The sequence below is a fragment of the Saccopteryx bilineata genome, chromosome 5 (assembly GCF_036850765.1).
Source record: "Saccopteryx bilineata isolate mSacBil1 chromosome 5, mSacBil1_pri_phased_curated, whole genome shotgun sequence".
In the NCBI taxonomy this organism is placed as follows: domain Eukaryota; kingdom Metazoa; phylum Chordata; class Mammalia; order Chiroptera; family Emballonuridae; genus Saccopteryx; species Saccopteryx bilineata.
In genome coordinates this window covers 146402220-146425200 of record NC_089494.1, presented here as the reverse complement: position 1 = coordinate 146425200, position 22981 = coordinate 146402220, and the positions used below count along the sequence as shown (strand labels likewise).

Below are 22981 nucleotides of genomic sequence, written 5' to 3'. Positions count from 1 at the left end.
CAAAGTCTATTCAATTATAAAGGATAAGCCTTTATTCTCACAGAGCAATTCTATTATTTGGGCCTGAAATATTTGAGTAAGTTTAGTAACCACATTAATGTTGTAAATTACATAAATTTTATTAAATAAGCATAGGAATGAATGCAGAAGATTTATTGTGGCTCCCCTCCATTTATGTGCTACTTACTCCCTTTTATTGTAAATTTTCTTTGGGGAGCTAGCATGAACATAATGGCTTACATTGTCAAACGTGGTATACATAGGGCAATAAACATGACTGTTTACCTACATATAGATATGGTGCAATTACTCAAGTTAAATATTTTTTAAAGACACTCCCCTGAAAGAGTACAGGAACTGCCTTGGGAGTCATTTGTTAGGGTTGCGGATAGTTAGCCACAGTATCTAGTCATAAGAGGCAAACCTGAAAAAGGAAAAACAGAGAAAATAAAAAGTGTTTCTAATTATGCACTCACCTGTTCCAACTGCCTGAAGTCTAATAGGCATACCCAGCAGTGTTCTTCTGCCTGGCCAGAATGTTAGCGTTCCCAGAGAAGGAGGCTGGTTGTGGCCCTGGGATTTTCTGTGCTTTCCTCTCTGCACTGCTGCTGCAGCAAGGAGCAGAGGCCTTTCAGTGTGGCAATGGGGTCTCTGTGCCGTCTGACAACGTGTGTGACTTCACAGATCACTGTGGTGACAAGAGCGATGAACAGCAATGTAAGTTCCATTCCTCTCTTTTCTCCAATTTCTGTGTCTCTTTACACCAGGGGCTGATGCGCAGACTGGGGAGATTCAGGTAGATTTATTTTATAAACCTGCAGTGTGAAGCAGAAACTAAAATATGTTTTTCATTAAAGAGGCCCATACATAAAAATTACTCTAATTAAACAATATGAAATTGTTAAGATCCTAATTAGATGGAATGTATTCTAAAACCATTTTTACTGCTATATAGAAAGAATGATGGACAGAAATGTAGCTGTTTATGTTATATTAGTGCAACAAAATTCAAGAGAAGTGCATCATGGAGCTTTAAAATTCTGTGATGGCAATGATGAGCTTAAAGTTGAATTCAGCATAAAATATTTTAAATAAATTCTAAATTAAATGAGTAGATATTATTTTTGCAGTAAGATGGTACCCACAATGAAATGATTACACAGTGACCACAACTCTCTCTCTGGCTTGTACCACTTGATCTCAGGGTGGAGGAAAGAGCAGAGGCTCACAGAGACAGGACCTCGCACTGGGTCCTGGATGAACCATCTGCTAAGTGCGTGATCTTGAACCTCCACTTTATTAAAAGAGGACTTGAAGTGAAATAAACCAACTCTCACGAGCAGGAAAGTACTCCATTGCTTCCTGGTGCAATACTAATAAAAGGAGACCATTTACCACAGGAAGACATGGGTAAAGACACGCATGTGTTTGCAGTTTCTCTTGCAACATTATCTGCTGGAGGAATACTGCATTCACCAATGGAACCAGTGCTGTTCTTACATGTGATCACCTTTCATTACACAACCTTTTTATACAATTAAATGGATTCATTGTTGATTCATAGTCAATATTAGACTCACTTGTCTGAAGGCACTCATTCTAGTATTTTAGATTATTTTACTCAAATGTATTTTCTATTTTTCCTTAGATACTATATTAATTAGTATTTACAGAATTATTTTGTTCAGATAGCTATATTAATTTGTATATATAGAATTTCTTCTGCTAAAATAACTTCTACATATTCAATTTTGCTATTGGTGGCCTTCTGTTTACATATTTAGTCATTACATTCAAACATGAAAAAAGTTTACTGAAAAATTGCTTCTCCATTGAAGAAAACAGTCTAATGATTGTTGTCCCAGAGCCAGATCTGGGATAGCTATGGTGCACTTGGTAACTATTAGATACAAAGCACAGCCAAGATAAGGATCCATTAATATCTGTTCAGTTTCACCAGAGGGGCTCCCTGTGGGCATGCTGCCCGCCCTCTCTGGCCCACAGGCCTGACTGGGAAGCCCTTGCTGGCTTCTCTGGTGAAGCACAGCCAAGATAAGGATCCATTAATATCTGTTCAGTTTCACCAGAGGGGCTCCCTGTGGGCATGCTGCCCGCCCTCTCTGGCCCACAGGCCTGACTGGGAAGCCCTTGCTGGCTTCTCTGGTGAGAAGCGGAGAGGAACCGCCCGGCTGGTCTGAGAAGTGCAAAGCCCCTTCCATTATTAATCTCCATGAAGCTTCCTTTACTCTCTTGCTGTGATAACGTGTGTGGTCCTGCTTCAGGGCCAAGGTTAATGTGAAGAAGGAGAAAGCCACTGGGTAGAAAGGGTCCCGGCTGCCTGAAAGATTCTGGTAAGTTGCAGCCATGGAGGAAAAGAAGTAACACATCAGTCGAAAAAGATTTCTTTTTAAGTGTTACATGGGGTGATCACCTTTTGCCTCTCTCGCTTTTCATTTCCATTTCTGAGAAGTTTCCCCTTTCCTTATTTCATTAAAAATGTGGACCGTACCCAGTAGATAAAATTAAGAATCACTTTAAGTGTGGGTTTCTTTTGTGTACTACACCAAGAGGGAAATACTGAGAAAGAATAATGGCCAATTTCTCTCCTGAAAATTTGTGATGCTGCATTTACCAATGAGATTTTTTTAGAAGCTAACTTTATAATGATGTTAAACTAGTCATATTTTGAAAAATAAATCAACCTGTGCTCCCTTTTAATATGATGTGATCTTTAAGAAATAGATTAATATGTTGACTTTTCTTAATGAAATTGGCGTCAGTGAAGTTGAGTTTCAGATGCAATGAGTATTATTCATAGGTTTTTAAAAATGTTCTTATTTTAAGTGATAAAACTCTTTTTAAGAATACTCAAACCATTTAACTCGGGTGTTTGTTTGTTTTTACATTAGGTTTATGGAGACTGAATTTCCCAATGGAAAATATGCTATTCGAAATAAGTAAATCAGAAAAAAACAGGAACTGTATTATTCCATACGTAGGTGGGACATAATAGTGAAACTAAGAGACATTGATAAGAGTGTGGTGGTTACGGGGGGGAGGGAGGAATGGGAGAGGGATAGGGGGTGGGAGGGGCACAAAGGAAACAAGATAGAAGGTGACAGAGGACAATCTGACTTTGGGTGGTGGGTATGCAACATAATTGAACAACAAGATAACCTGGACTTGTTATCTTTGAATATATGTATCCTGATTTATTGATGTCACCCCATTAAAAAAATAAAATTATAAAAGAAAAAAAAAAAAAAAGAAAAAAAAAAAAGAAAATATGCTATTTATACACACTATTAGCACTTACTATATATAGTGAGCAGGAAAAATCATTTTTATGTGTAACAATTATTTGGTTCTAGTGTTGACAAGAATCTGTCTTTGTTAGAATTTATTGATATTCTGAGCTAGGGAAAGAAATATGGGAAGGTCTGGATGTATTTTTTAAAAAAGAATCATATCACATGTTTTGTACTGTCTGTTTCCAAGCTGATCCCTATTTCCTGGTTTTCATTTCCTTGTATCTTGTTTATTTATTTTAACGTCAAAGTCAAGACTAAGTATAGAGATAGTCTAATGTTTCTTCTAATAATTCGCTCCAAATTATTTTATGTACAAAGGCTTTACTCTGCTTTATTTTTCTTAACAATAAAGGCAGCTGTGTTACTTATGTTGCCACCATTCAAATCCAAACCAATCAGAAAATTACAGAATGTACTATTGCTACAATGTTGAAATATATTTTATGTAATGGATCCCTATCTCTGGAATGCTTCCAGTAAATATACCTAGAAACTTAATGTTGCCTTATCTGAAGTTAGTATTAAAACTAGCCATTATATACATTCACTTTTAGAGGTAAATTTATTCTAAATTTACTGTGACTCAAAGATGAAGAAAATATATTCAGTTTATGAAATACTTTTCCCCTTACCTACATGACATGCTTAAGAAAGTTTTCATTCACTCTAGCATATTTATAAGCTGATAGGAATCTATTTTATACTTTGGCTTGATGGAACATATTATAAAGATTTGAGATTTTACAAACATTTTGAATTTAAGAACCAGAATTCTTTTTCAAAGTGTAATTATTTCATATACATCTAAATTTATATGTGAAACATGCAAAAAGTACCTTAGAGATGCATTCTCAAAATCTGAGAGGTGACAGTGTTTAATGAGGTGATATACTAAGTGAAACTTTATTTCTTCACTAGAGTGACATTAATATCAAGTACTTTTAAAAGTAATTGACTCATTAAAATACTTGAAGGTAAAGTGCTGATAGAGTGAAATTGAGGCTTCATGTGCAATATTTATTTTATAACATTGCATGCACAATTTTTATACACATTGTCATGAAGCAACTAATAAAAATACTTTAAAAATTCTATTTACCTTAGCTACATATCTTAGTTTAGCCTACCATCACATATATCATAGACTAGGTGGTTTAAACAAGAAACATTTCTTTCTCACAGTTCTAGGGCCTGGGAAATCCAAGATCAAAATGCTAGAAGAATTGATGTCCTTTGAGGGCCCTTTCATGATTTGCAGAGAGCTGTGTTCTTGCCATGTCCTCACGTGACAGAAAAAAGTTATCTCCAGTGTCTCTTCTTATAAGGGCACTGAACCCTCATGACCCAGTCACATCTCAAAGGCCTCACATCCAAATACATCACATTAGGTATTAGAGCTTAAACATGTGCATTTTAGAAGGATACCAACATTCAGTCCATAGCTCAACAGAGTTATAATATGTAAGAAATTAATAATAAATATGTAAAATTTAGCTCAGGAAAATTAGAAAATTTTCACAGATTGCAGTCTTGGCCTAAGTGAAAACCATAGTTTTGATTCCTATAATATTACCCTAATTTTGTGTAACAACTTGAGCACACTGAATTGGGTGCTCAATGAAAAATAGCAAAATATCTTTTTTATTCATTGCATTGGGCAGACTAATTAGGACCATTTTACTTTAAAATCTCTGCAGCGTTTTTGGTCTTTTCTGGCGTGTAGTCCTAACTTTAGAACCAATGTCACAGAACAGTTAAAGTCCTCAAGCTCCTTTAAGTCCAAAGCCTCATTTTGGAAATGTGATGAAGCTGAGACCTTAAGCCAAAAGGTTATTAACTCAAGGATATACGCTAATTAATGTTGCCTCAAGACTCGTACTTGAGCTCCTATCCACCTGCGTTTGATATATGAGTTACCTGAGCCTTAGAAAAGTGATTATAAAATCTGGTTTTTATGTATTGAACTTTAGAAGATATTATAAAATATATTATGTTTCTAAATGTAATTTCCCATTAGTTTCTGATGTCAGAATATCTGTATAAATCTCTTTTGAATTGTTTCCTTTCAATAAAAACTGTATACAGGCAATTAAATTTATCTATATTTATTGTCAACCCAAATACTTTCAGATCTGTTATGTATGATTTGCACCAAGTGTTGGATACTTCTGTTGAGGTGAACTGGAAGAGGAGGTGCCTGTGAGAATAGAAAATATTCTGTGGAATAGAATGAATAGAAAAATGAGATAAAATAGACAGCAATGCAGATTTTATAAAAGACAAAGACAGACTAAAACCTGAGCCCACCGAATTGCACACTGGTTTCAGTGTTTATGATGAAATTTGCCAAAAACGGCTGGTGGGGGCAAAACCAGAGGAGATAGAAGATAAGGCTTAGGGGGAGGGGAGTTCAGAATGCTGAAATTACACACTCAAGAAGGCTTGCAATATTTTATCAAAGACTGTAAGTCTTTTTGTGCAAAAAAAGATGAATTTACAAATTCCTTTTTAAAACATTTGCTTATGAAAAGTCTGAAAATTTTCCAAGCAGTGAATAACAAATGGAATTATACATATCCATTTAAACTAAGTATAAAATAGCCTGAATGCCTATTAGAGTTTTGTCATTTTATTTTAATTAAAATAAACATTAACAAGAGCTTCTACTATTTATATACTAACTTCTTAGTCAATCATTTTCTTACAAGAGAGCTAATCTTACACTTGCTCTAAAGGGTGGGCTTCAGAGAGACCTGGACTACATATTTTCTTTTGTATGTGTACTTATTAGAGTCCTTCTGCTGTATGGAAACAATCTTCATAGGACACTTTCATGTCCATAACATTAACAAGAACTCTTCTCTTTGGCAGCATTGGATGTTTCAAATGCTGCTGTGCACAGTTGTGTAACATAAATCATTTTCCTTTTTAGATTTTGATGTCTAAAATTGTTTCACAGTTGTGAGCTGTTTTTGTTCATAATGGGCAATGGAAACTTTAAGGCAAAGATGAACCACATGCCAGATGGACTGTCCTTTCATCTTTGAGTTTGTGAAAACATGTTTGTAAAAATGAGGAAGCATCCTCGGTACATGATCTGAAAATTGGCTGGACAGTGAACCTCCCTCCCAAGAGAGAGGTTAAAACATTACTGAATATTTGTCTTGATCCATCCTTCAGAGTTTCTATTACAATCCCAACAAAAGATGCCTTACAACAAATAGGGCAAACTCGAAGAGTATATATCTGGGTGTTGGTCAAATAAGTGTGTAAATATGATATATAGGTTTGCTCGCTTATAGTTTGCATTGGGTGTGGGGGACAGGCTGTAAGCAGGCAGGGTTATTATACCCTAAGGCTTAGTTTTAAGACTAAGCCTTTCCCATCCTAAGTGACTTTGTATCAGAGACTTCCTTAGTTGTATATTGAATTAAATGTTTGGATTTTTATACTATGAAATGGGGCAGACTGGGAACTCACTCTCTCTCGGTTCCTGAGGTTAGCATTAGAGAGGAGAGGAGAGAAAGGCCATGTGGAGGATAGGAGAAGCAGCCAAGATGGTGGAGTTCTAAAGGAGAAGCCAGTTTTTGCAGAAAGAAGGAGATGAGGAACAGAGATGATTAAGGCTGGTGAGGTAGAAACCTTTAATTCTAGGAAACTTGGATAAGTCAGTGGCTTTGGGAGCCCTGAATGGAAAGGGAAGTGTTTTCCCACTGTGTGTATTTCTTGCCTGCCGGGTGCAAGCTAGGATTAAAGGTAATTGCCCACCAGTTCTTGGCTCCATTGTTTCATTACTGTCTGTTCTAATCAAATGTGAACCTGCACTGGCCAGGCGGCTGTAATGGTGGCCATGGATACTGGCTTTACACCGGGTGATACTCTAAATAAAAAAGCAAGTCTTTATGAAATGATGCCACCCTTCTGGAGATACAATGTTAGCCCCATTAGTGCAGGGTGTTTATCTACATTTTCTAGAAGACTGATTACTGTAGTCAATAAGTATTTGATATACTGATTGATTACTGGGTTACTGACTGGCTGCATGCATTATTGGGGAAATTCTCAGCTGCATTTTTTTATTTTATCATGGAATTAGATAAAACTGCTCAGTCTTGCAATGCAGTCTGCTCTTGTTTTGTGACTCAAGTGTGCAAGTTGATATCAGCCAAGAAGGACATTCATTTGGTAAAATCCCTTTGAAAAGTTCAAAGACACCTCAATGATATCAAATGCTGAACTGTTTCTTTCACTAGCAAAACGTTTTCTGAAGCCAGTATCTGCATATAGATAGCTGAAGCTTGTCATCCCACATAACAACAGCTTTTCTGTTTGTCAATAAACATCATTTCTCTATGTGCATGTTGACACAAAAGGCTTGACTAGGAGTTCTGAAAGAAGACTTGAATTCTATTGTCAAAATTATCAAATTTTTGAAAGCCAGACCTTGAATTACAGCTTTTAAATAAGTTTCCATCAAAGAAATAGGAATAGAATATAATGTTCTTTTTTTTTTTTTTTTCTTTTTTCTTTTTCTTTATTCATTTTAGACAGGAGAGGGAGAGACAGAGAGAGAGGAGAGACAGAGAGAGAGAAGGGGGAGGAGCTGGAAGCATCAACTCCCATATGTGCCTTGACCAGGCAAGCCCAGGGTTTCGAACTGGCAACCTCAGCATTTCCAGGCCGACACTTTATCCACTGCGCCACCACAGGTCAGGCGAATATAATGTTCTTTACTGCCCAGAAATAATTATGACTTTCCAGTGAATAAATCTTAGAATGATTGACTGGATTTAGAAGAGAAATTTTAATTATTTTGAGAGAAATTGAAAACCCATTTAGAAAAAGAAAATGACAAGAGTTCATTTATTGTGAATTAGTTTCCTTGATGGAAAAGTTTGTACATGCAAGACATATCGTTTTCTAGTCAGAGTTCTGTATTCACCATTATAGAAACCACTAAAAAAAATCCTTAAGATCTTCTGGCCAAACTGTCTCTCTGGAACAGAATTATATGTAAACAGCTATGCAACAATTGTAGTACCTGAGTGTATACTGCTGCAAGTCAGAGGGTGTGCCTTCTCCATATTTCTGCAGAAAACACAAAACACAAACACTAGAGGCCTCCTTTGAAGGTTACTAAGCTTAAACCATGTTAAAGGCAAAACACTGCTTGATAATCCTTTTCTCATTGACATAGCTATCAACAATGATGAAATTACTGCCAAAGATATTCTGAGTAACTGGAGAATAAAGTCAACTATATGACAAGAATCCAACATAAGTAATATTGAATAATTCTGGGTGGGTTAAGGAAATGCTTATTCCATTTGCTATTGCATACCTTTGTGAACTGAGGTTATTCCTGTTTATATCCCAATGAAAATATTAAAATCAATTCAGTGTAAAATATAACAAACATTTCTTGATAAAAAACTAATTAATATTTTCAAATTGCCAGGCCAAATAATATAAATCTTTCATTGAAATCTATTTTTGGAAATAATTAGTTTTTACCTCTACTTAATTAGAATATTTGAATGTCTTCATCCTTTGTAAGAATTGGCCATTATTCTTGACAGTTAAAGAGAGTAAAGAAGATAATTATTTGCGAAATGTTTTTCTATGTTATCTACATGAAGGAAGTCATTTTCTATATAGTTGAATGAATTTTATGTAAACTTTTATGACTATGTAATTTATTGTTTTCCTTAAAAAGTAAAACACTGAATGAACTAGGAATAAAGAAAACTACTTCAACACATTGAAAGGTAAGTATAAAAAACCCACAGCTAACTTCTTACTCAGTGGTGAAAGACCGAAAGCTTTCCTTCTAAGATCAGGAATAAGAAAGGATGCCCTCTTTTGTTACTTCTATCAACACAATATTGGAAGTTCCTGCCATAGTAATTAGATAAGAAAAAGTAATAAAAGGCATTCAAATTGGAAATTATCAAGTAAAATTATTTCTGTTCACGGAAATTATGATTCTTAAACATGGAACACCATAAAGATTCTATCAGAAAATGTTAGAACAAATAAATGCATTCAGTGAAGTTGCAAGATATGAAATTAACATATAAAAGTCGGTTGCATTTTTATACACTAACAATGAACAATCTGAAAATGAAATTAAGAAAACAGTTCCATTTTCAGTAGCATCAAATAGTAATAAACCTAACCAAAGAGAAAAAAACATGTCTATGAAAAATTAGAAATTGTTGCTGAAAGAAATTAAAGAAGACACAAATAATTAGAAAGAAATCCATGTGTTCATGAATTGGAAGGATTAATACTGTTTACATGTTAATATAATTCAAAGCAATCTACAGATTTATTGTAATCTCTAAAATGTTTTTTCTTTTTTTTTTTTTTTGCAAAATAGTACAATCCATTGTAAAATGTATATGGAATTTCAAGGGGACCCAAATAACAAAAACAATCCTGCAAAATAACACAGTTATAATTCTCACACTTCCTGATTTCCAAACTTATTAGAAAATCACAATAATTAAGAGTATAAAATTTACATAAATACAGACATATGGGCTAATGGAATAGAGCACCTAACAATAAACTCTCTCAGTTATGGTCAAATAATTTTCAAAAAGTGCACCAAGACCATTCAGTGGGAAAAACCACTCTTTTCAAAAAACAGTGTAAAAAATTTGACATTCATACAAAAAGATTAAAGTTGGATCCTTATTACACCATATACAAATTTAACTCAAAATGGATTGAAGACTTAAATGTAAGAGTTAATACCACAAAATTCTTAAAGGAAAACTTAAGGAAAAAAAATGCAATATTGAGTTAGGGAATGATGTTTTTAGATATGATACTAAAGTCACAGGCAGAAAAAAAATTAGACTTAAAATAAAAATATTTTGCGCATCAAAGCACACTAGCAGAATGAAAAGACAATCAATAGAATGAGGAAAAATATTTTCAAGTCATACAACTGAATAAAAGATTGATATGCAGAATATATAAGGAACTCTTACAAGCCAACCACATTAAAACAACCTGATTTAACAAATGGTCAAAGGACTTGAATAGACATTTATACAAAGATATATAAATGTTCAGAAAATACATAAAAAGATGTTTATCTTCACTAATCATTTGGGAAATATAAGTCAAAACCACAACGAGGTACCAGGTCATACCCATTAGAATGGCTGTTATAAACAAACAGACAAAAACGCCAGAAAATAACAAGTGTTGGAAGATGGTGAGAAATTGAAATGCTTGTGCATTGTCAGTGGGAATGTAAAATCTTATTGAATCTGTGAAAACAATATGGCAAGTCCTCAAAAAAATAAAATAGAATTACCAATTGATACAGCAACTTTACTTCTGGAAATATATCCAAAAGAAATGAAAGTAGAGATTCCAACAGATATTTGTACATCCGTGTTCATAGCAGCCTTACTCATCAAAACAAAGAGGTGAAAGACACCCAAGAGTTTAGCAATGGATGAACGGATACACAAAAGGTGGTGTGTATATATATATATATATATATATATATATATATATATATATATATATATGCAATATTATTCAGCTTCAAAAAGGAAGGAAGTTTTGACACATGCTACAACATAGGTATAACTTGAGGACATTATATGGTGAAATAAACCAGTTTAAAGAACAAATTAAGTATGTTTTTACTTATCTGAGTTATCTAGAGTAGTCAAATTCATAGAGACAGAAAGTAGAATGGTGGTTCCCAGGGGATGGAGGGAGGGAGGAATGAGGAGTTATTATTTAAGGAATATGCAGTTCAGTTGGGGAAAATGTAAAAGTTCTAGATGGTGGTGATGGCTGCATAACAATATGAATGTATTTAATATCAGAACGGTGCAACTAAAATGGTAAATTTTATTTCATGTGTATTTTTGCATAATTTAAATGAAAAAAAGTGGTATTTATTACTAAGGAAAAACTACGACTGTGCTTCATAAAAGTTTTAGGAGGAAAGTAGATATGCATTATTAAGCTGGGCTCAGGTGATATAGTGGTTTGCTTTTAATACCTCCTACCTCTCCCCTTTTAGATTGCTCCTAATTGTTATATTTTTTTCTGTATTCTAAGAACATTGTAATGATCTACCTATACCATTCTTAATTAATCCTGAATTCTGCACCAATTTCTCCACTATTACTACTACTAAAACTATATTCTACTCCTTCCCATTTTCTCAGAAGCATGCCCTAACTTATTTTTAGGGATATAATTTAATATTTTTCTTCCCATTAGGGTGCTAATGATTATATCTATGACAAACTTTTTAGTGAATTTTACTGAGAATCTGCACTGCGGAAGCCAACTCAGGAGATAATTGGGCTTTCCAAGAAACCACAAATTTCAACACAGAGACATGGACTACAATGTTTCTGACCTTTGGGATAAAGTTGAAAACAAAATTATGAGTTCTACACATTCGAAAATCCCAGGAACGTGGATTCTAACAATAAGTTCCTGCACACCCTTCCTCATTGTTGCATACACTGTCCAACTGTTACAATTTAGTGATAGCTCTGGTAGCAGAAATATGCATGTAGGCAGATTTTAATGTAGCAAATAGTTTCAGATTTGAATGTAGATGTGTGGCATGTGAAATTAAAAGGTAAATCATTCACAATTCAAGAAAAAATGTTTAAATGATTTAAGAAATACAATTTTCTATTGGGAGAAATGAATACTTAGAAAATGTTCTGGTGCATTTTTGAAAAATCCACCAGTTATTAAAAGTTCATGACTACTTTTTAAATAAGAATTAGTGGAAAATGTATGCTCATTAGTTTCATTTTATAACAACACAACAACAAAATCTGTTGAGACTGGCGGGAAAATATTTTATTTAGCTATTTTTTTTCTACCACTTTCAGAAATCATCATCATTATTCTTGTGTATTAAAAAGAGCAAAGAATATTGCTCTTTTTAATAGAGCATAGACAATAGACATCAACTGGTAATTATACTATGAAGTAATTTCTTGGTACTTATAAAACATTTGACACCTATATGAGAATGTTGTACATTTCATACACAAAATTGCTAAAATATGCTAATAAAATAGTTTTAAATATTTTGTAATCACAGATCATTGTAAAAATGGCTAGGAACTAAAGGCAACTATAACAATACCTATTTATGCAGGTACATGCATAGCTATTTAAATGTACACACATATATACTGTACAACTAACTACTATATGTAATTTAGTTTACTTTTGTTCAACCAAAGTCCCTGAACCACTAGAGATCCATGGGAGTAATAATTAGGATATTCTGGCTATATCAAATGCTCAAAGGCATTATGGAGATTGTAAATTTAACCATGGTATGATTCAACCAAATTTCTTTGCTTTTGGATAGAATGACATCAATTCTTTTCTGAAAACACTAGGCTGACTAGTTCTTAGGCTGACTAGAACCTATGATACACATCTAATTCTAGGTCTTAGATAAAAATGGGACAGTTAGATCTTAGAGCTTTAAGAGCTCATGTCCTGGAGTCAAAAAGACCTGGCTCTAATCTTGATGCCAGCACTCACTGGCATTCTACCTTGGGCGAGTTACTTAATGCCTCTAACACATCGCCTATGTTTTATTATATTTAAATAAGGAAAAATGCCTGCTTCATAAGGAATAAATTAAAGCTTGCAAATAGAATATCTAACACAGAACAAACTATGATTCTAAACTGTGATTATTAAATTCCTCATTATTATTACAGAATATAGTCAGTTTGTAAAATCTTTCAAAAAGAGAATCAAGAAGTAAAACTAATAAAATAGACCATTGGTAATAAAGCAGGTTTAATTAATGTTGTTTAACAGTGATGTTTCTAAATCAGCTTTTAGTTTTGATGCAGATAATCTCAAGAACATGCATCAGATGTATTATTATTAAATAGTATTTTGTCCAAAGTATAATTAAAAATTCATTGCTTGTGAGAATGTAAACTGATATAGCCACTATGGAAAACAGCATAAAGACTCCTCAAAAAAAATTAAGAATAGAGTTACCATATGACCCAGCCAACTTTCTTCAGGTATCTACAGAAAAAAAATCAAAAACATTTATTCGTAAAGATAAATGCACCCTTATGTTCACTATAGCATTATTTATGGTAGTCAAGACAGAGACAACAAAAGTGTCCTTTGAAAGAGGAATGGATAAAGACAGTGTGGTACATATATACTATGGAATATTACTCAGCCATAAGAAAAGATAAAATACTGCCACTTGTAGGAATATCAGACTAAGCAAAATAAGTCAGAGAGAAAAACTCAAGAACAATATGATTTCACTCATATGTGGAATATAAAACTGAAAGCTAAAAATGAACAAACAATTCAGAGACCAAGACAACAATATTATGATTATCAGAGGGAAAGGGATATGGGGTGGGAGGTAGTAAAGGGCAGAGGGAGTCACATTTTGGCAACAGAAGTTTTGAGTGGGGTGATAAATACATAATGCATTATGCAGATGAGGTATTATAAAACTGTAATGATAAACCTACGTTATTTTATTAACCTTAATAAATTTTAAAAATGTTTTTAAACATTTAAAAACACATTTAATTTGTGACTAGGTTGCCAAGCAGTATATAACAACCAGCACATTTATGTCTACTATGGCTCATGCAACCAGCCAGGGCAAGAACAATCTTGTCAAAGGGAAATCTCCAGAGTTACTAAGGATTACAGCTCAGGAAGGGGTGATTTGCAATTGAGACAACTTTTTTTTTTTTTTTTTAAGGTTGAATGTCTCTTAATATATCCAGGAATTTTTTTTTTTTTTTTTTTTGGATAATGGAATAAAGCCTTACCTGAGTGTTTATTGTAAACAATCAAATGTCCCAATCTTGTTGGATCATTTATACCCTGCCCCCCATATCTTCCCTACCCCCTCCACAGAAGCCAGAAGGAGATGCCTTTTCTGTGGTAAAAGCATTCGCAATTTCAAGAACATTGAGGTTCAACAGGGAGATGCTTTGCTTAATTCCAGGGGACCATCACAGATAATATGGGTGGTTGAGTTGTGAACTGAGGATACTTGGTGATTTGATCTGTCCAAACCTGAAATTTTGATATGCCTATGAAGTTGTGTTGAACATGTAAACTTAATAATAATTCCTTATATTTTTTGGTGCCTATAAGTTGTCAAGTGTTTTTATGTACATTATGTTATTAGATCCTCACACCAATTGCTTAAGGGAGACAGGCAGGATGTCATTATTTTAATCTTACAATTGAAGAAAAGGGCTTGCACTCAGTTAAGAGACAAAACTGGTATTAGGTCCTTAGTCCTCTGCTCTTGTGTGGTCTTTCTCTCTGTCTGTACTGGTTTTTGTGTGTAATGACTTATTAGAATGTCATGTACAAAAAAGCTTTACATTAATAAAGTAAACTTAAATGTGAAAAATAATCCTTATGTTAATCTACATTTGTCATTTGTTGCTAAGCAGTTTTATTTTCTATTATTTCCTTATTTCTTAAGAAGTCAAATGGGTTGTGAAAGCTGAAGTCTTTTTTTCTCTCACTAGGCTCGAATTATGAAAGATGTGATTTTGAAGATGGGCTCTGTAATATGACACAAGATCAGAGTTTGCAACTTGGTTGGACAAACAGAAATGGAATGACTAGTCTAACAGCTCCATTTTATGATCACAATGGTGCTATATCTGGTAAATGCTTTGAATTTCTTTTCTTTTCTTTCTTTCTTTTTTTCTTTCTTTCTTTCTTTCTTTCTTCTTTCTTTTATTTCTTCCTTTTTTTGTCAAATGTTTGATTATAGCAGTAGAATCTTGAGTGATATTTAGATATGAACAAGTATAATGTCTAATTTTCTTTCATCCTTAACCATTTCAAGATATTTATTATTTTAAAATATCACACTGAATTTTTATAATTGGGTTTCTGGGATCTAGAAGGTCTAAGTAGATCATAATTGGATGTAAAACTGAAAGCAGCCTAGTGTTGGATACATTTTGACGCTTTATAGAAATTGTAAAATTTAAACAGCATAATGTTACATAGATTAATTCATCAATTTAGGTTTTGCTTTTTGTTAGACTGATTTCAGCTCTGTCCAGTAACATTTATCTCCTTGGCTGACTAGAAAGCTATGATGGGCTGCCTTTGAAATAGCTCTGGAACCAGACATTTATCAGTTTCTTTATTTGTTAACTAATGAACTTCATTCATTCATCATTTTGTACCAGGTGATTAAGATATTTTAGTGAGCAAAAATTAACTCCATGCCTGCGCTCATCTGATGGGCTTACATGTGATATGAAAACAAGTAATACATTGCCTGTCAAAACTAATTAAAGGCTAGTGATATTTTTTATAAAAGTGATATTCCTCTTAAATTTAAGTACAATAAATGTTAAATATAAGTATGTGCTGAGAGATAATTTAAAGCAAGCTAATAATCAAGCACTAGATGTTAATTGTTTGGAAATGTTTACATAATACATGTGTGCACTAGAATCCTGGCTCCATCACTTGTAAGTTGTATGATCTTGATCAATTTACTATTTTAAGCCTTGTATGTGTCCATTTTAAAGGGGGAATAATGTTGTTTAGTTCATAGACTAGTTGATTTAAAAGCTAATTGAGATAGTGTTGGTAAAACTTGTCATAAAATACTTACACTCAAGAAAGTTTATGCCTGACCAGGCACAGTGGATAGAGCGTCGGACTGGGATGCGGAGGACCCAGGTTCGAGACCCCGAGGTCACCACCTTGAGTGCTCATCTGATTTGAGCAAAGCTCACCAGCTTGGACCCAAGGTCACTGGCTCGAGCAAGGGGTTACTCAGTCTACTGAAGGCCAATAGTCAAGGCACATATGAGAAAGCAATCAATGAACAACTAAGGTGTCGCAACAAAAAATGGATGATTGATGCTTCTCATCTCTCTTTGTTCCTGTCTGTCTGTCCCTATCTATCACTCTCTCTGACTCTCTCTCTGTTTCTGTAAAAAAAAAGAAAAGTTTATATTTAGTATATTTTTGAATTATTTTGGTGTTGCTAGCTTTAACTTCTATATAAGTAACATGGAGTTTATTTTGCTTGGCTGTGATGTCAGAAATACCTGGAGATTATAATGCTAATGAAGTAAGCCAGGTAGAGAAAGACAAATACCATATGATCTCACTTATATGTGAGATCTAATGAACAAAACAGACTGATGAACGAAGTAGAAACATAGACAGGGACACATAGAACAACTGAGAGCTGTGAGAGGAGGGAGGGTGGGGTGACCGAATGAAAATGTGAAGGGATTAAGCAAACGCACACACATGGATAACATGTAGACATAGATAATAGAGTGGTAATTAGCCAGAGGAAAATGGGTAGAGGGTAGGTGGAGGTGGGCAAGGGAATAAAAATGAAAAGAGACTGCTTGGGGTGATAGGCTCACAATGCAGTGTGCAGGTGCTGTTTTACTGAGTTGTACACTTGAAACCTGTACCACAATACATTCAATAAATAAAAAATGATTTTCTTAAAATGAAGTACTGCCATTTGCAACAATGTGCATGCATTTTGAGAATATCATGCTAAGCAAAATAATACAGGAAAAAGTCAAGGACCATATGATTTCACTCATATGTAGGATGTAAAACTGAAAGCAGCAAAAGAACAAAAAAGACAAACAAAACTTACAGACCCAGAAAACAGTAATGATTACCAGAAGGAAAGGGTGTGGGCGGTTCATGAGGGTATGGGGGTAGAGTGTGTGGTGTCGAAAGGAAGTCTGGCTTTCGTATTCAGCACATAATGAAATATACAAATGCTGTACCATAGAATTGTACACTTGAAACCTATATAACTTTATTAACCAATGTCACCCCACTACAAGAGTACAAATGAAAAAATATTAAAAATTGTTTTCTAAAAATAATTTTAACAGTTGTTAGGATTAAGCTAGTTTTATCACAACAAAGAGACTAGCTTTACTAACAGGACCAATGACACACTCCAATACATAGACCTTTCATTATGGATTCGATTATGTTAGATGGTGATGTTGAATCCGGTTCCCAACAGTTAGCTATTGCAGTGCCTTATGAATTGTATGATCTCGTATTTCTCTCCTTTAAAACTTCCCCCTATTTGTTCCTCTTATTAGAAGATTTTCTACAGCATGCATTTACTCAACCTAGTCTTCTTCATGGGCAGAATACCTAATATTTTCTCTTTTTCTTGTGTGTGGCTCTTAATTTTTTTTGTTGCCTCCTCATCTTGCAATTAGACAACATCAATATCTCCATCATCATGCTTTCCTCTTTTCTTTCCTTTTTTTCCCTTCTTCTTTTTTTTCTTTTTTTCTCTTGTTTTGCCATGCTAACTTTTTGATAGCCTAGTCAAGAGATACAAAACTGAGATGTTAGCTATATAGGCAGACACCCTTTTAGCCATAACTCTTGGTTTGATTTAAAATCTCTAGAAACAAACTAAATGGGCTTGAACTTGCTAGCTATGTGGTCTCAGTTTTCTCATCTGTAAAGTGGGAATAATAATAATAATACAAGCCTCAGGGAAAATGGGGCCAATATTGCCTGGCATATAATTGAAGGCTGCTGATATTAATAATAGTGATGCATGTCTTACAACTATAGTTACATATTTTTTAAAGTGAGAAGAGGGGAGGTAGAAACAGACTCCCATATGCTCCCCAACCAGAATGCACCCAGCAATGGCAGTCTGGGGCTGATGCTTGGACCAACAGAGCTATCCTCATCACCAGCGGCACACGCTCGAACCAACTGAGCCACTGGGTGCGAGAGGGAAAGAGAAAGAGGAGGGGGAGATAGAAAAGTAGAGAAGCAGATGGTCGCTTCTCCTGTGTGCCCTGACCGGGGATAGAACTAGGGACATCCACATACTGGGCCAATGCTTTATCTCTGACAGAGCCCAATTATGTATTAAAATATGAATATTTCTCTACAGATAACTTTAAATAAGCAAATTTCTGCCTTTATATATTATGTTTGAAGTGTTGATGGAAAAACAGTCTGGTTGGAACCTTGTCTCCTTTCAAAAATCCTTATTTCATGAGTGTTAATACAATTTTTGATTACTTATTCTTGAAATAATTTGCCAGTGTTCCAAAACATTATTTTTCATAATGTAATTAATGTTTTAAAAGTTTTGAGAGCTAAATTTGAAAATCTATTAGAACATTAAGAACATCCTTGTTTCAGTACTTGAATCTGCTAAAGCTCAGGGCAGAGTGAAGAGATTACAATGTAGTCCTGATTTTAAAAAAGATCACTTTTTATGGGTATTTAAATTTAATTTAAGTGGGAATATTGGAACTTTTGTTACTTTAGTCAGTTGTTAAATTGGAGCTGAAATACATATATTATGAAATGTACACACACTATTAAACAGCATCCAATCTTTTTTGTTGTTGTTCTAAAAAAGGATGATGTTCTTATCCAAGGATTTGAGGGCCTTTGCTAGTCTCCACAACCACACCTGCAGTGACCCATTGCTGAGCATTTTTTGATCAAGTGGAATTGTTGGGCAGCAAACAATGGTTTTGAATGTTTCATCTACATTGTGTTGTCATGGCCATATTAACTTTATTTTACTTAGTAAGCTATAAGCAGGTTTATGTGCCCACTTGTTTTTTACTTGTTTAGTTTCCCCTCTTGACAGTTTATTGTAAAAATTTTTAAGCATATAAAGAAGTTGGAAAGATGTACTGTGAATAGCCATATACCCACCACTAAGCCTATACAATTCAAATAACTCTGTTTATCAAATACCTATTCATCTAACCAACCCTTTCTCCATTCATCCATCCATTGTATTTGCAAAATATTCAAAGACAGTTGCAAGAATCACTTTACCCCAAATATATTAGCATGATATCTTTAACTAGATGTGGGAATTTGCAAACCATGGCCTTGGGTCAATTTCTGGTTTCTGTAAATAAAATTTTATAGGCAAACAGACATGCTCACTAATTCACAAATTATCTATGGCTGCTTTTGTGCTACAACCTTGGAACTGAGTGACTGTGACGAGACCATATGGTCCATAAAGTCTAAATAATCTGGCTCTTTAAGAAAAGTATGTCTACTCCCACACTAGAGTCGGTATTCAGAGTTCTTTTTATTTCTTTTTCAAGTAAAACTTAAATGATATAAAGACACCAATGGTAAGTGTGTTATTTGATGAAGTCTGACAAATGAGTTCACCTGTGCAACCAATCCCTAAAAAATGTGGGACATTACTGTCACATGACCAGTACCCTCCTAGACCATCATTCTTTTACCCTTCCCTCTCAGCACAATCACTGATCCCAGCCAACACCCATAGATTGGTTTAGCCTGTTCTAGAACTTGATATAAATGAACTCATACAGTATATGCAACACAATATATACACTCTTGCATAAGGCTTTTACACTTAGCATAATGCTTTCAGATTCATCCATGTTGTATCATGTATCATTAGTCCTTTCTTTTATTGCTGGCTAGTATGTAATTGTATGGATTATTCACCCATACCCCATTGGTTGATACCTTTATTTCTTTCCTATTTTGGGCTATAATAATAAAACTGCTATGAATATTCTTGTACAAATCTTTGTGACCACATGTTTTTAAATCTCTTCGGTAAATACCTAGAAGTGAAATGCTGTGTCAATGTATGTTTAGTTTTGTGAAAAATGCCAGAACTTTTTTTAAGGGGATTGTACCATTTCACACTCTCCCAGCTAGTTATGAGATTTCTTATGTTCCACTCCTTTGTAAAGACAGTGTATTTAGTGTTGTCTATTTTTATTCTGCTAAATATATAGGAGTATCTCACTGTGATTTGAATATAAATTTTCCTGATGACTGCTAGTACTGATCACTTTGCATGAGCCATTTGGCTATATTTTGTGAACTTTCATCTCACATATTTTACCTGTTTTACTTAAAAAAATCTCTATTTTTTTTAGAATGGTTTTAGATTCACCACAACATTGAGCAGAAGTTATAGAGATGTCCCATACACCTCCTCATCCCCCACAGGCACGCAACCTCCCCCACTATGAAAATTCCACACTAGACAGGCACATTTGTCAGAATGGATGAACCAACATGGATACATACATCATTGCTACCCAAAGTCCATAGTGTATGTTCAGGTTCCCTCTTAGTGTTCTGTAATTTTGCCTTTTCCTGTGACATAGAGTTGGAATCAAACACTGTATAGCATTTTCTCTTCTTCTCTTCTCTTCTCTTCTCTTCTCTTCTCTTCTGTCTCTTCTCTTCTCCTCCCCCAGTCCCTCCATCCCTCCCTCCCTCTCTTCCTTCCTTCCTTTCTTTTTTTCCTTTTGAATTTTATTCAGTGAGAGGAGGAGAGACAGACTCCCACATGTGCCCCACCCAGGATCCACCCACCAAGTGTACTAGGAGGTGATGCTCTGCCCATCTGGGATGTTGCTCCATTGCTCAGCAACTGAGCTCTCCTTAGTGCCTGAGGCTGAGGTTATGGAGCTATCCTCCATGCCTGAGGCCTACTCGCTCCAATCGAGCTATGGCTGCAGGAAGAGGGTAGAGAGAGAGTGAGAGTGGAAAGGGTGGAGAAGCAGATGGGTGCTTCTCTAGAACTGTGTGCTTTAACTGGGAATCAAACCCAGAACATCCACATGCCAGGCCAATGCTCTACCCCTGAGCCAACCAGTCAAGGCATATAACATTTTCAAGTTGGCGTCTTTCACTAAGTAATATATATTTAAGGTTCCTCCATGTCTTCATGGCTTGATAGCCCATATCTCTATTTTTTTTTTTTTTACTAAATTTACTGGGGTGACATTGGTTGATGAAATTATATCAGTTTCAAGTGTAAAACTCTAATATACATCATTTATATATTGCATTGTGTGTTTACCACCCAGTCCATTCTCCTTTTGTGATAATATGTTTATCCCCTTTACCCTCTTCAGCCTCTCCTCACCCCCTTCTGCTCTGGTAACCACCATAATTTTGTCTATGTCTATGAGTTTGTTTATTTGTTTTGTATGTGTGTTTGTTGCTTTCAATATTATAACTTTATGACTGAAACCCTTTTCTGTCTGACTTATTTCACTTTGCATGATTCTTTCAAGATCCATCCATGTTGTTTTAAATGGCAATATTTCATCATTTCTTATTGCTAAGTAGCATTGCATTGTATATATGTATCATATCTTCTTTATCCAACACCTAATATTTTAGTACTGAATAATATTCCAATGTCTGAATATACCACAGTTTATTCACCTACTGAAGAATATCTTGGTTGCTTCCACCTTTGGCAATTATAAATAAAGCTGCTATTATATCTATGTCCAGGTTTCATATGGATCTAAGTTTTCAACTATTTTGTATAAACACCAACAAGCATAATCACTGGATCACATTGTGCAATTATGTTTATTTTTATAAGAAACTACCAAACTATCTTCCAATGTGAAGTACTGTTGTGTGTTCCTATCATCAATAAATGAGAGTTCTTTGAACTTTTTTATTTTTATTTCTTATATTTTTTTGTATTTTTCTGAAGTTGGAAATGGGGAGGCAGTCAGACAGACTCCCGCCTGCGCCCGACTGGGATCCACCTGGCACGCCCAACAGGGGGCGATGCTCTGCCCATCTGGGACGTCGCTCTATTGCAACTAGAGCCACTCTAGTGCCTGAGGGAGAGGTCATAGAGCCATCCTCAGCGTCCGGGCCAACTTTGCTCCAGTGGAGCCTTGGCTGTGGGATGGGAAGAGAGAGACAGAGAGGAAGGAGAGAGGGAAGGGTGGAGAAGCAGATGGGCACTTCTCCTGTGTGCCCGGGCCAGGAATCAAACCCAAGACTCCTGCACGCCAGGCCGATGCTCTACCACTGAGCCAATTGGCCAGGGCTCTTTGAACTTTTTATATATCTTGAAATCCCATTCTTTGTGAGATTTATGTTTAGAGATAGTTTTTTTCAAGTCTATGAAATGTAGGGCTAATCTTCTTATTGATAGTTTTTGAGTGATAGTCTTTAACTTTTATAAAATTCATTTTTTCTTGTATGTTCTATTATGTCATATCTATTGACATGAAATTGTTCTTAATAATCATTTATTCTTCCAATGTCAGTAGAATGTGTAGCAACAACCCCTTTATTCCTGCTGTTGCTTATTTGTGTTTTATCTCCTCTATTTCCTCTCTGCTTCTCTTCTATTTTGTATTTCTTTTTGCTTTTTTATTTTTCTTGCTTCCTAAGGTTGGACTTTTGATTCACTAATTTTGATATATATTTATTATTCAGTTCAAACAGTTTCTAATTTCCCTTGTGGCTTATTCTTTGACTCATGGAGTATTTAGAAGTGTGCTGACTTTCTAAATATATTATATGTGCATTTTCTACATATTATTATTGACTTTTAATTTAATTACATTTCAATTAGAGAGCATTTTTTTATTTCAACGTTTTAAAATATTTTGAGACTTTTATTAATAATACTGCACATACTCTAACTTGGTGAAGATTACCATATAAATTTGAAAATAATGTGTATTCTGCCAATACTGGGTGTGGTGGTCTATAACTATCAATTATGTCATAAAATAGAGTATAAGTCATATGCCTTTACTGATCTATTGATAAGTTGTTCTATCAAT

At 34.7% G+C, this 22981-nt stretch overlaps 1 protein-coding gene across 6 annotated transcripts in view; it reads left to right on the top strand.

The window, feature by feature from the left end:
* The first annotated feature begins 376 nt into the window (after positions 1-376).
* The window catches only part of MALRD1 (MAM and LDL receptor class A domain containing 1), a 794026-nt gene continuing 771421 nt past the window's right edge, over positions 377-22981 (top strand). For all 6 annotated transcript variants that reach the window (XM_066232773.1, XM_066232772.1, XM_066232769.1 and 3 more), the window contains exons 1-2: positions 377-717; positions 14876-15016. In XM_066232773.1, coding sequence (XP_066088870.1) covers positions 537-717; positions 14876-15016 — 322 coding nt within the window. In that variant the 5' untranslated portion in view covers positions 377-536. The remainder of the gene's footprint in view (positions 718-14875; positions 15017-22981) is intronic.